The sequence below is a fragment of the Manis pentadactyla genome, chromosome 4 (genome assembly GCF_030020395.1).
Source record: "Manis pentadactyla isolate mManPen7 chromosome 4, mManPen7.hap1, whole genome shotgun sequence".
Classification (NCBI taxonomy): Eukaryota; Metazoa; Chordata; class Mammalia; order Pholidota; family Manidae; genus Manis; species Manis pentadactyla.
Window position 1 is genome coordinate 41,307,084 of NC_080022.1, and position 12,936 is coordinate 41,320,019.

Consider the following 12,936-nt stretch of genomic DNA (forward strand, 5'->3'; position numbering starts at 1 on the left):
GTGTCTATATTTGCTGTTAGGAATAAGTAGGCACCATGGCAGTGTTTCTGGTGCTGACATTAATTCTTTGTGTAACCTTGGGTAAGTCATTATACTCCTGAAGACACTTTCCTTATCTGAAAATGGAGGTAAAAATCCCTGGCTAACCCAAAACTGAGAAATAACTAAGATTTGGATAGAGTTGGGGTTCATCCAGACAGCTTCTGGAAGAAATGAATAAATGTTTGGCTCTATTACCTCCTGGGATAGCAGTGGCCTTTTTTCATAGGATTAGGTATTTTGGCCCCATGAGTCTTTTCAACCTCATTTTCAAGGTCCTGGTTTTGTCTTTAGCACACTGCTTCATTTGTCACCAACCTGGGGCATTTTATCGATTCCATGTTCTCTAGCTTTTCTCTCTGGAATATTTAAGACATCTATTTCTTAAGGATACTGACCAATAGACTCTCTGTTTTGCATAGCAACCTGTCTCTTCCCTTAATTCCTGTTGTCTTAAGAGGCTGTATGTAACTGAATACAAAAAAATAAAAATTTAAAACTCACTATATCCACCTTCTTGGAACAAACAACTTACAAGCAGTCTCCTCTCCACACTTTTGGGGAATTGTTCATGCTTTTTTATCTAGAAAACATTGAGTGTGTACTTGAGTGCCACATATTAAAATAAATAATATAGTTCTTGACTTCCAAGAGCTTATAGCAGTTCAGTAGGAGGAGGCAGACATATAAACAGATAATCACAGTGGTTATGGGAGCACACCTGGAAAAAGTGACTTGGACAGTGTTTTGAAGCAAGTCATGGCATTTCTGCACTAACAAGTATAACACAAAAGCAGCCTGATGAAGAGCACCTGTGTTTTTTGAACCTCATTACAACCTGGTGAGGTGGAGATTTCTGACACCCATTTTAGAGAGCATTCTAAAGCTCAGAAAGGCTCCATGACTGTCTCTTAAAACACAGAACCTAGATTCAGCCTCTCTGTCCCCTCCCCCTCCCACTACTCCATACCTCCTATGCAAGGATTGAAAGTACCATGCAGAGTACTGCAGTGCCCTGCCATCCCCTCTCTCTTAGTTCTCCCTCCTCAATCAAAAGTAGATACTCAGATTGCCCTTTTCTGGGTCTAGCCTGCTTGCAGTGTTGTGGTACATTGAGCGTTCCAGGGCTGTAGCAGTAGTGAATATTGCTGATGTCATTGTTTGCCTTATTGGGATTTTGCTCTTTGTTTCACAGGGAGCAGTGATTGGTATAGACGATGAGGACGACAGCACCTTCACAATAACTGTTGATCAGAAAACCTTCCATTTCCAGGGTGAGCTGAAAGAAGAGATTCTTTCTCTTCATAGTCCCAACTGCTGCTTTCCTTCTCTTTCGGGTTGTTTGCTGGATGACTTGAATGATTTTGCAACTGATACTGCATGAACGAGTGCACAGGAACGTTCTGGATGAAGTGGTACTGCAGGTTAGGCAAGGATTTGTATCTGCAGTGGATACAGATCTACTTGAAACGACTGTGGATCTGGCTGCAATTGGAGATTAAAAAATAAAAGGGAGAGTAATGGGCTGCTGCTGCTGGCTTGTGTTTACAGAAGGTTGCTGATCTTCTTTTTTGAGGAGTATGGTTCTGCTTCTGCATGAAGAGTCTAAAGACTGTGAAGGTTGCAGTTTTTGTCCGTGTAAAACTCAAAATGTAAATTAAATTGAAGCTGGTGGCAACCTTTGGATTAAAGGTTTTGCTTGCTTCGCTTCAACAACTGCAAGTTTGCATTCATTTTACCTGTATTTCTGTGTCTTGTCTGCCAGCTGTCATTTCTCTGCTATTATCCTTTTTATAGTTAATAGCACCAATGCCATCTGCCACTGCTGTGTTTCAGCATTGCATGCTATGGTTCACCAGTAGAAAGGATAAGGTACTGTGTGATCATTCTCATTTCATCTTGCTTTGAAAATCTAAACCAGCAAATAAAAATTCATTTTAACGATCCTGTCCTAATGTACCTTTCATGTGTTAGGAGTGTTTAATAGCTTTATTACAAATGTTTTTGTTATTTTGCCTGTCCAGAATAACCTCTATTTTATGTTTAAAGCAGTCCAAGGAACTTATAAGTGCGAAGATCTGGAGATGTTAGCACTTTCTCTGTACTACAAATGATAATGTACTGTGATAGATGCTAGCTATACAATACAGATAAATACTAAATAGATTTGTAGCTTAAAAATGTTTTGGCTATGATGTCTTCACAGTGTTAAGATTGTTATATGGTAGGTTAAGACAGCTATTGTCCTTCTGTGCTAGGATAGTATATTGCAGTTATTTTTCTTCATTGTCTTGTTTAAGAAATGAACACAGAAATGAAAGATGCAGCTTATATACAGTAAAGACAAATCAAGTACTCAGTAATATCTGTAATGCTTTTAGGAAAAAGTGCCTTTAAAATATTTACTGTGTTTGTTCATACATAGTCTTTATTCAGAGCTGCTTAACTTAATGATGCTCTCCTATAGCAGAAATTTTCTGCTATATTTAATTTCATGAAGCATTTTCAATCTTATTATGAAAGCCCAGGGCCTTTATTTTTACATTAAGTATATAGTGTTGCTTATAAACTAGATAATGCCCACACACTGGAACTCATTACTTGAGTGAAGTTGAATACCTCAGTGCTTTTCAAAAAAATAGCTGCTGGATGCAGGTGAAGGCTGCAGTATGGAATTTTCTCCTCTGCAGTTACTAAGGAGGCGCTTCCTTTGGACTTCCAGAAGCTGTATTGTTTGCCTGTTAAAGGAGAGGAGACTCAGAGCTCCAGAGCAAAGGCACCTCTGCCTTTTGGTTTACTTTCAAATTATTTATGCTAAACTGATCTCCCCTTTGGCTTGCTTCTAAAACAGGTAATTCCTTTAACAAATGATTTACATGACAAATATAAATTAGAGTTATATGTATTTTTTTAGTGGATTCTTGGTTCTGAGACTGTCAGATTGGTTAGTTTATTTTTAGTTATAGATTCTAAGGCAACATGAGATTATCTGGCTTTTGTAAAGAATTTGGTAAGACTATATTTTTGGCAGTAATGAGTTATTTCACATAGGTCTTTTCTCATAAGAAAATCTCTGAAAATTTGATAAAAAGTTCTCAATGCCTGATAGGTCTTGATTATAATTGAAAGCAAATTTGGCTGATATATATTAGCACGTATTTAAATGTGTTGAAGTTTCAATGTACAGAATTTTTGAAAGCAAGTGAAGTGTCAGTTGATGCATCTCTACTTACCATCAACTATTAGAGGGAAAACTGTAATTTGTTCAGATACATTCATGTATTCAACATCTGTTTTAGACGTTAGTCTAAGTTCTGGGGATACAGTAGTGAACAAAACAGATAAAATTTCTTGCTCTCTTGGGTCATTCAATCTGGAAGAAGAGAAAGCCAATAAACAAAATCAATTAGTACAATATAAGTAAATAAGAGAGTGCTAAGTCCAGGGGAGAAAAAAATAAAATAAAATGAAGAAGAAGTGAGGTTGTTTATGAGGTGGTGGGTGGGGGGAGTGGGCTGGTAGATTTTAGAGTGGCCAGGGAAAAACTCATTGGGATGGTGCTTTTCAATGAAAGCCCAGAAGGAAGTGAGGGAACAAGCTAAAGGCTTTCTTGGGGATGATGTTGGGAAGTACATCATTCTAGGCAGAGGCAACAGTAAGTGCAAAAGAATGTTCTGCCATATTTGAAGACCAGCATGGAGGCCAGCCCTGGTTAGAGTAACCGTGATGGTGAGTGGTGGTGGGAGATGAGGTCTAAGAAGTAACAGGGAGGTCCGTCATGTGAGACCTTACACTCCATGGTGAGGACACTGAATTTTACTAAGATGAGAAGCTATTAGGTTTTTAGCTGAGGAGCTACCCGATGTGATTTTTTAAAGAAACACTCTACAGAATAAAATGCAAGAGGCAGGGACAGAAGTGGAGAAACTAGTTAGAAGGCTATTGTAATCCTGAAGAGAGCTGATGGGGGCTTTCACATGGTAGCAGTGGGGGTAGGGATGTAGTAAGAAGTGGTTGAATTATGTAGGTGTGTTTAATCAACTTTATTGAGGTATAATTAAATACAATAAAGTGTCCACTTTATAAAGTTCAGTGAGTATTGACAAGTTTATTTACCCATATAACTGCTTCCACAATCAAGATCTAGAACATTTCTATGTCACCTCAATTTCCTTATTCCTTAAGTCAGTCCCAGCTCCCCAGCCCCTGGCCCCAGGCAACTGCTGCTGTACTTCTATCACTATGGAGTTTTCTTTTGAAGAGTTTCATGTAAATGGAATTATACAGTATGTACTCCTTTTTCATCTGGCTTTATTTTAGCTCAGCATAATGTTTTTAATATTTACTCTTATTGTTACATGTATTGGTAGTTTGTTCCTCTTATATTGCTAAGTAGTAGTCTGTCGTATCATATTGTATTTATTTTGAAGGTTGAACTATAGCATGTGAGAGAAAGACAGGAGTCTAGGTTGACACCAAGAGCTGTGGCTTAGACAGTGAGAATGGAGATGCCATTAACGGAGGTGGAAGATTGCAAGAGGAACTAGTTTGTGTGTGTGTGTGGGGGGGCATGTGGGCATCAGGAGTTTAGCCTTAGACATGTTTATAAATAAGTTCTAGATGCCTATCAAACATCCAGATGGAGATGTCAAGTAGGCTGTTGAAGTATGGAGTTCAGGAGAAAAGTTCACACTGGAGAAATAAATTTGGGAATCATTGGCATATAGATGTTATGTAAAGCCACAAGAATTTGGGAGTAAGTGTAGAGAAAAGGGGATCCAAGTAATGAGCCCTGGAGAACTCCAACACTTATTTAGAGTGTACAGAGATGAGGCAGAACTAGCAAAAGACATTGAAAAGAAGCAGTCAAAAGGAGGAAGAAAACCAAGTGAATGTGGTAACCTGGAAGCCAGGAGAGAAAGTATTTCTCGGAGGAAAGAGGAATCAACAGTTGTGTCAAATGGTCCTGATAGATCAAGTAAGCTTAGGGCTGAGAAATGATCATGAGATTTATCAGTCAGGAGTCTATTGGCAGCCTTGAGAAGAGCAGTTTTAAGGTAGAAGAATAAACAGTGCTTTGAAGTTCTGTGCTAAAGGGAAGGTGGGAAAAATGGCAGTAGAGGGGGTAATAAGAGCAAGGAACTCTTTAAGATAAGAGAAATAATTGCATGCTTTATGCTGTTGGCAGCATTGATGATGCGAAAGAGAAAGAGGAGAATAACTGGATTGTATCCTTGAGAGGGTAAGAGAAGATGGGACCCAGTGTGTAGGTGGGGCATTGCCTTTTGATAGGAGCATGGACAGTTGATCCATAATAGCTAAAAATGTCAAGTGTATGGAAATTCACACATGGTTTTAATCTCTAGCAGTCCTACATGTCCTGAATCCTGAAACATCATTTTTTTTATAGTAAAGAGGATTATTAGTATCGGGAAAAAACAAATTCATCAAACAATAGATAATTTTCATTACAGTGACTCCCAGTTCTGGTAACTTGATATTTCAGAGTATGTACAATTTTTAAAGAAATGCCATAAAATTCTCAGGTCAGAGTTAATTTAAATTAATTTTATTTTTAAGAAACAAATACTCTCTATAGTTTTTTTTTCCTTCCGGCAATAATTGAAGTCACATCTAGCATAATAGAGCTTTTAAAAAGTTTGAAAAGTACAATTTCATTCTATCCTTTTACAGAAATTAAAAAGAAAAGAGTTGCAATTTATTTTTATAAACCAGCTCTTTTCTTTTGGATAAGGGCAAAAAATGATCCCTTTTCCTATCACTCAGCCAAAGTTGTTTGCATGTAGATTATTGACTAGAATTGTACAGAAAGCAGTTTTGGTGTTAGACTAGCTGGTGAACTCAAACATTTATTGTATATAGAGCATGTAATTCCCCATGCTAAGAACTGAGTGTATATGCATAAGTAAGACATGGGCGATGGTGTCAAGGAGCTTATAAAGAAGTAATTATGATGGAATGTGATATATGCTGTAGTAGTGGAAATGTGTATAGGGCATTGAAATCATGAAGAGGCAAAAGAGGTAATATCTTTGTGTTTCACAGATGTTTTTCTTGTTACCAAGTATTTCTTTTTATAATAATCAAAATTAGAAATCATACTAGCACTGAAATTTTCAAGTTGCTCAGAAATATATGATGTAAAAATTAAAAGGTCTTTGTCACCAGGCTCTCTCCTTCCCTTCTCCCTCCTTACCCCCTCTCTCTCGCAGAGTTCTGAAGATTAAATAGAAGTTTGCCAGGCTGAGGGATGTTGTAGCATGTGCAAAGGTGTGGGTATGTGATGCTGCCAGTGTGTTCAGGGAACGATAAATGTTTCGTACTGTCAGAACGGTGGGGAGAAGATGAAGCTGTAGAGATAGGGAGAGACCTACATCTAATTCAAAAATGTTGTATTTTTATCCTGAGGTCTGTGGGAGCCAGTGAAACCAAGTTTTAATAAGAGAAGAGACAGAATGAGACGTGGGCTTTAGACAAATAGCTATGTTTTTTATAAGGCCCTGAGGTGATTAAAGCAGTGGTAATGGGAAAAAAAACCAGTGAAACCAAGTTTTAATAAGAGAAGAGACAGAATGAGACGTGGGCTTTAGACAAATAGCTGTGTTTTTTATAAGGCCCTGAGGTGATTAAAGCAGTGGTAATGGGGAAAAAGGAGAGGAATTACACTTGAGATTTTTAAGAGGTGAATCTGTAGGAACTGGTGATTGCTTGGAAGTGGGAGGTGAGAGAATGAGAGTAGTTAAAGGTGACATTTTTGGCTTGACTCACTGTTTGTGTGTTGTCCACATCTGATAGAGAATACAGAAGAACAGGCATGGTGCCGGACTTCTTATGTTTGTGAGACCACACACAGGTATAGATGGTGATGGCGATTGGATCTGAGTCTGGGCTGGAGATGGAGATTTGTGGTTGTCAGTATATTGCTGGTAGGTGGAACTAGAAGTTGAAAATGTGAATGTGTAAGAGCTAGGTGAATGAAGAGTAAAGCCGAATAACGATTAGCAATTTGGAGAGTTTACACCCTGTTTGAGGGGGTAGTGCTACTTAGTTCCAGACAGTTGTAGGTTTTTGACAAGGCTTGTCCAATGTTGCTAGATCATCTGGTTTTTCAGAAGTCAGAAACCCAGATTTATTGTGTGTAGGTTCAGATTTGAATATGTGTGTGTTAAGTTTTCAGATTAAAAAATATATGTAGGCCTACAAAATGTGACTGTGGGCTAGATTAAACCTCTGTGTATTTCCAGTCTCTGGCTAAAACCATGGTAGAAGTAGGTGTGAACCTTCTGGGAGAGCTGACTAAGAACAGGGCTGAAGACCAAACCTTGGATCACACTAGGTGGAACCATTGATAGGCTGGCTCAAAGGAGTGATAAAGAGATTGGGGTGAAAGCTATTAGCTTCAACCATATGAACGTACTGTTATTATAGGTCAAAAGTAGTTGTGTAGCAGTAGTTCATACTACCCATCTCAACCTGATAGAAGACTTGACACTCTACAGTGCACACTAATAATTAGAAAAATACCCAGTTTTTAAAATTCTACCTTCAACATTTCACCCATACTATCAAGTCCTCACCACCCCATTGCAGTCACTGTCCCATCAGCATAGTAAGATGCTATAGAGTCATTACTTGTCTTCTCCATGCTGTACTGCCTTCCCCATTCCCTACCTATATTGTGTGTGCTAATTATAGTGCCCCTTAATCCCCTTCTCCCTCCCTCCCCACCCATCCTCCCCAACGCCTTCCCTTTAGTAACTGCTAGTCCCTTCTTGGAGTCTGTGAGTCTTCAGTTTTGTTTTGTTGTTATACTCCACAAATGAGTGAAAGCATTTGGTACTTGTCTTTCTCTGCCTGGCTTATTTCACTGAGCATAATACCCTATAGCTCCATCAATGCTGTTGCAAGTGGGAGGATTTGCTTTCTTTTTATGGCTGAATAATATTCCATTGTGTTTATGTACCACCTCTTCTTTGTCCATTTATCAATGGACTTTTAGGTTACTTCCATATCTTGGCTATTGTAAATAGTGCTGTGATAAACATAGGAGTGCATATGTCCTTTTGAATCAGGGATCTTGTTTTCTTCAAGTAAATCTCTAGGAGTGGAATTCCTGGGTCAAATGGTATTTCTATTTTGAGCTTTTTGAGGAACCTCCATACTGCTTTCCACAATGGTTGAACTAATTTACATTCCCACCAGCAGTGTAGGTGGGTTCCCCTTTCTCCACAACCTCGCCAACATTTGTTGTTCTTTGTCTTTTGGACGGTGGCAATCCTTACTGTTGTGAGGTGATATCTCATTGTGGTTTTAATTTGCATTTCCCAGATGATTAGTGATGTGGAACATCTTTTCATGTGCCTCTTGGCTATTTGAATTTCTTCTTTGGAGAAGTGTCCAGATCCTCTGCCCAGATCCTTTTTAATCAGGTTATTTGTCTTTTTGGGTATTGAGATGTGTGAGTTCTTTATATATTTTGGATGTTAACTCCTTATCAGTTAAGTTGTTAATGAATATATTCTCCCACATTGTAGGATGCCTTTTTATTCTATTGATGGTGTCCTTTGCTGTACAGAAGCTTTTTAGCATGATGTAGTCCCATTTGTTCATTTTTGCTCTGTTTCCCTTGCCCAAGAAGATTCCTTGCAGGAAAAAGTTGCTCGTGTTTATATTCAAGAGATTTTTGCCTGTGTTTTCTTCTATGGGTTTTATGGTTTCATGGCTTACATTCAGGTCTTTGATCCATTTTGAGTTTACTTTTGTTTATGGGGTTAGACAATAATCCAGTTTCATTCACTTACATGTAGCTGTTCAATTTTTCCAACACCAGTTATTGAAGAGGCTGTCTTTCTCCCATTGTATATCCATGGCTCCTTTATCATATATTAATTGGCCATATGTGTGGGTTTATATCTGGACTCTCTATTCTGTTTCATTGATCTATGGGTCTGTTCTTGTGCCAGTTCCAAATTGTCTTGATTACTGTGTCTTTGTAGTAGAGCTTGAAGTTGGGGAGCATAATCCCACCCCCCTCCAGTTTCGTTCTTTCTTCTCAGGATTGCTTTGGCTATTCAGGAAAGACAAAAGTATTTTTAATATTACTGAAACAATCCTCCCTAATTGCTTTCATGAGAGATTGTGTTGATTTATACTCCCTTCTGCTTTACTGCACCTTTCATCAGCACATGAATTAAAATACCCTCCTTCAAAAATATTGTGTTTATTTTTTGTTTGGTGACTTATTCCTTTGTCCATCTTTTCCTGATATCCTTTTTGAAAGGGAATAGGGAATAGTTTTAGACTCATTCATTAGGTGTACCGTCTGAGAAATTGCTAATGTATAGTAAGTACTCTTTTTGTCCAATTTGAAAGACATTGTTTGGTAGCTGTTATTGTGAAGAGTAAATGAAAATATATAAAGAAAAGCATTTCCCTACTTCAGTATGTATTTAATATATGTATTTGAAAATATGCATGAAAGTAGACTGTGAGGAACAAGACTTGCAGGGTATGAGAGGGATGTATTCTTTCAATGTACTACAGATTCCTTAATGACACCTTGCCTTTTTAGGAGTAATATTTATTCACAAGATGTATTTATGTTTTATTCCTTTTCTTCAAAAATGGCTATATAGGCAATGGGCCAAAGTTTAACGAGTGTTCCATTGATGATAAAGATTTACTGTTTTCAGCATGCCTAATGATTTTTTCAGTTATATTATGTTTATAAAATTTACATTTGTTATCACTTCTATTGGCCCTTTAATTTTTCTGTTTTTCTACTAATCAAAAGAATGATAGAGTAGAATGCAAAATATATCAAAATAGTTGCAAGAGCACTGTTCTTCAAATGGAGTTAGAGATACTGCAAGAACTAAATTGTTGCCTGGCAAGCTTTGCACAATGTGGTGGTGCAGTACATCTATATGTTGCCTGATAAAAGAAAATTCAGATTTTTCTATGAAGAGTCAGTGTTCAAGAAAGTTCAGGTTATATAAAAGCTGAATAAGCAAGTACTGCTTATGTAAAGTTCATCTCCATACCTCAAGGAACCTTAGGGACTCAAAAATAACTTGAGGGACAACTTAGCATTAAGTTGTTTGTACTTGTAACTGCTTAATAGAAGCTCATGGAAGGGAATGATAATGATAGATTTTCCATGGTTTTCAAGCTTTTAATAAAAGCATTTTACAAATGTGGTCTTACTTAGAAGCCCACATGTGAGACAGAGAAAAGTACAGTTGCTGTGGTTGAAGTCAGAGAGAGTAAAGGGCCTACAGCCCTGCTGCAGGCAGCCCCTAGGCACTTAGAGAAAATGGCAGTATTAAAATTTATTTCATCTACTCATTTTCATTATCAGTCAGGATTTGAGTGTTTATTGTATACCAGCCACTAAGCTAGTTTCTGAGTGTAAAGTATAGTGAGCAAAGCAAAGTGCCTGTCCTCAAAAATCTCACATTTTGAAGATCATTATTCTAGGGGAGGCTTCCACATTGTACAGTTCCAGGTGAAATATCCCTGATTTAAGTGTCTATCTTCTGGTAGTGATTGCACTCACCCTTGTTTTTACTTTAGGCAACAAACCAGCTGATGTGAAGTCTTTAAGAAAATGCTCACTCTGCCAAGGTTCATTAACTCTACATGCAGTTTATGAACATTTATTCTCATGATCATGATGCTTTAATCAAGATACTCCATATATATTAACATTGGTCCAGCATATGAATTCAAGTTGTATTTCATCATTGCATTTTCTTAATACTAAATTTGGAGAAACCTAAGACAATTTGACTAATACTCTGGGAAAAAAGGATTAGACTTCAGTTAAACTACAAAGAAGTTGTGTCTTTGCTGGGGTTACTGGCTTTAATGAGGACATCTGCTTTGGGTGACTAATGGGAGGAATCGGGATCATCTAAGAGAGAATTGAGCTAAGCCCTCGCATATGGGTGATTTAAGTCAAGTGGGGATGGGTATCAATGGGATTTTTTTTTTATCTTGAAGAGAATGATTGGAAATCTTTTCTGGAGGAGGTGATTATATTTTAAGAGTGAACCTCTGATGAATTGAATAAAGGAAGTGGGGTAGAGAGGAAGCAACCACTTATTAAGGGTGTTGTTAATGTTGTGCTGGGAAATGTAATCTTCATGTACCCCACACATGCTTATGAGATAGATATTTTTATTCCTATTTTATAAATAAGGAAACAGGCTTGGAGGAGTTTTTAACCAAGATAACATATATAAGAATTGGCTGAGCCTGGATTCAAACCCATGCTGTTTTCATTACATAGTGCTGCTTATTCATGCTTTTCTTCTGTTACCCTTTGCTATACTGACTTCTTTTTTTCACCAGCTGCCTTGGCTTCTTTCAGCTCTAGCGTCACTACTGTTTTCTCTTTTTCTAAACAGTACAACATACTTCCGGCTCTGATAGTATCAGGTGGTTTGGTTGTCGCAGTTCATCCTGTGCCCAGTGTATATTCAAATTGATTTGTGTAGGGGCCCAGCTAAGGCAAGGGAAATGGAATATTGGCCTGAAGAAACTGGTGTGAGTCATGGCATGAAGCACAGGGTGAGTAATCGGTCACCAAGCGTGCGGGAGACTTGGAAGACTGGCTGGAGAAAGACCCAGGAATGTTCCCTGTATGGGTTTAAAGGTCAGGGAGTCAAATACTGACATGTACTCTGCTTGATTTTATTCTTGTTCTGACAGCAGAGTTCTTGTAATATGTCATCTGAGGGAGTGTACCCAAATTGTTGAGGCAAACAAACCAACAGATCTTCTCATATATATGCCTCTTTTGTAGACAAGTCCTGCCTACCTAAGAAGCCTAAATATGGAGTATGGGTTCCATCACCAGTAAGATGAGGATGGCAGTACTGATCTCTAGAATTGTGAGATTAGAGAAAATGCATATAAATATTCAGCATGATGCCTGGCTAGTAGTAGGGCTAAAAAAATAGTAGCTGTTGCTATTCTTTTTTTTTATTTTTCATCATTTTGCTGATGATCATGCTGGTGCTAATTCTGGGATTCCTTCCCTCCTTTTTCTAGTCTAGGGTTTGGACTAGAGATAACCCAAATTAGGTTCTTGAAAATGCCACACACTGAGCATAGTACCAGGGACATAAAGCTGATTCCCTGCTATTCAGGGAGCTCTCAGTTTAATAGGAGGAATGCCTATTGGAAAATTTCTAGCAAGACAATGATGAGAATAGCAGCTGGATGCAGGTTCTGTACCAAACACTCGCGTTTTTTCATTGAACTCTTTCAACAACCCCAAGAGACAGTGATGAGGAAACTGAGGCATAGAAGGCTAAATCACTTATCCGAGGTACATAGTTTAGAACAAATAATTACAGTACAATGTAAATGTGATAGGGACCTGTGGACTTGTAGAAGAGAGAACTGATGGAGGCAGGGAAAGCTTCACAGAAGGGGTGATTTTGGTGCAGGTTTTGAGAGGTGAAAAAGGCATGGGGATAGGCAAGCATAGAAGTGAAAGAACATTTACCAAACTTCAGAGAAAGGAGGAACACATTCCAGGTGACTGGAAAGTATGTGCAAAAGCTTGGAATATGAGAAAGGATGACTTGTTTATGAAATATGAGAAATATAGTATATTTTAGAATACATGAGAGGTTAGGGAAAGGAGGCTTGAATTCAATCTGGAACAAGGTGTTAAAGGTCTCATACACCAGAGTGATAAATTAAATTACCTTTTCTATATATTAAGGAGAGCCATCAGGTATATTTAGTCATTGTCACATTTGTGGCTTAAAAGGAGCACAGGGAGCTGTTTGTGGGATGCTCTAGAGGAAAGTGAGATTGGAGGCAAGGAGTACAGTTTGGAGGTTACCTGCAGAGCTTCTG

At 38.1% G+C, this 12,936-nt stretch overlaps 1 protein-coding gene and 1 long non-coding RNA gene across 6 annotated transcripts in view; one reads left to right on the top strand and one right to left on the bottom strand.

Moving 5' to 3' along the window:
* The window catches only part of OSBPL9 (oxysterol binding protein like 9), a 195,720-nt gene that overhangs the window by 85,024 nt on the left and 97,760 nt on the right, over positions 1-12,936 (top strand). For all 5 annotated transcript variants that reach the window (XR_008997005.1, XM_036893093.2, XM_036893094.2 and 2 more), the window contains exon 3: positions 1,235-1,313. Coding sequence is in view for 4 of the 5 variants with exons in the window: in XM_036893093.2 (XP_036748988.2) it covers positions 1,235-1,313 (79 nt within the window). In the remaining variant the exon portion in view is untranslated. The remainder of the gene's footprint in view (positions 1-1,234; positions 1,314-12,936) is intronic.
* The window catches only part of LOC130683349 (uncharacterized), a 111,013-nt gene that overhangs the window by 70,922 nt on the left and 27,155 nt on the right, over positions 1-12,936 (bottom strand). The gene's annotated exons all lie outside the window — the stretch shown is intronic.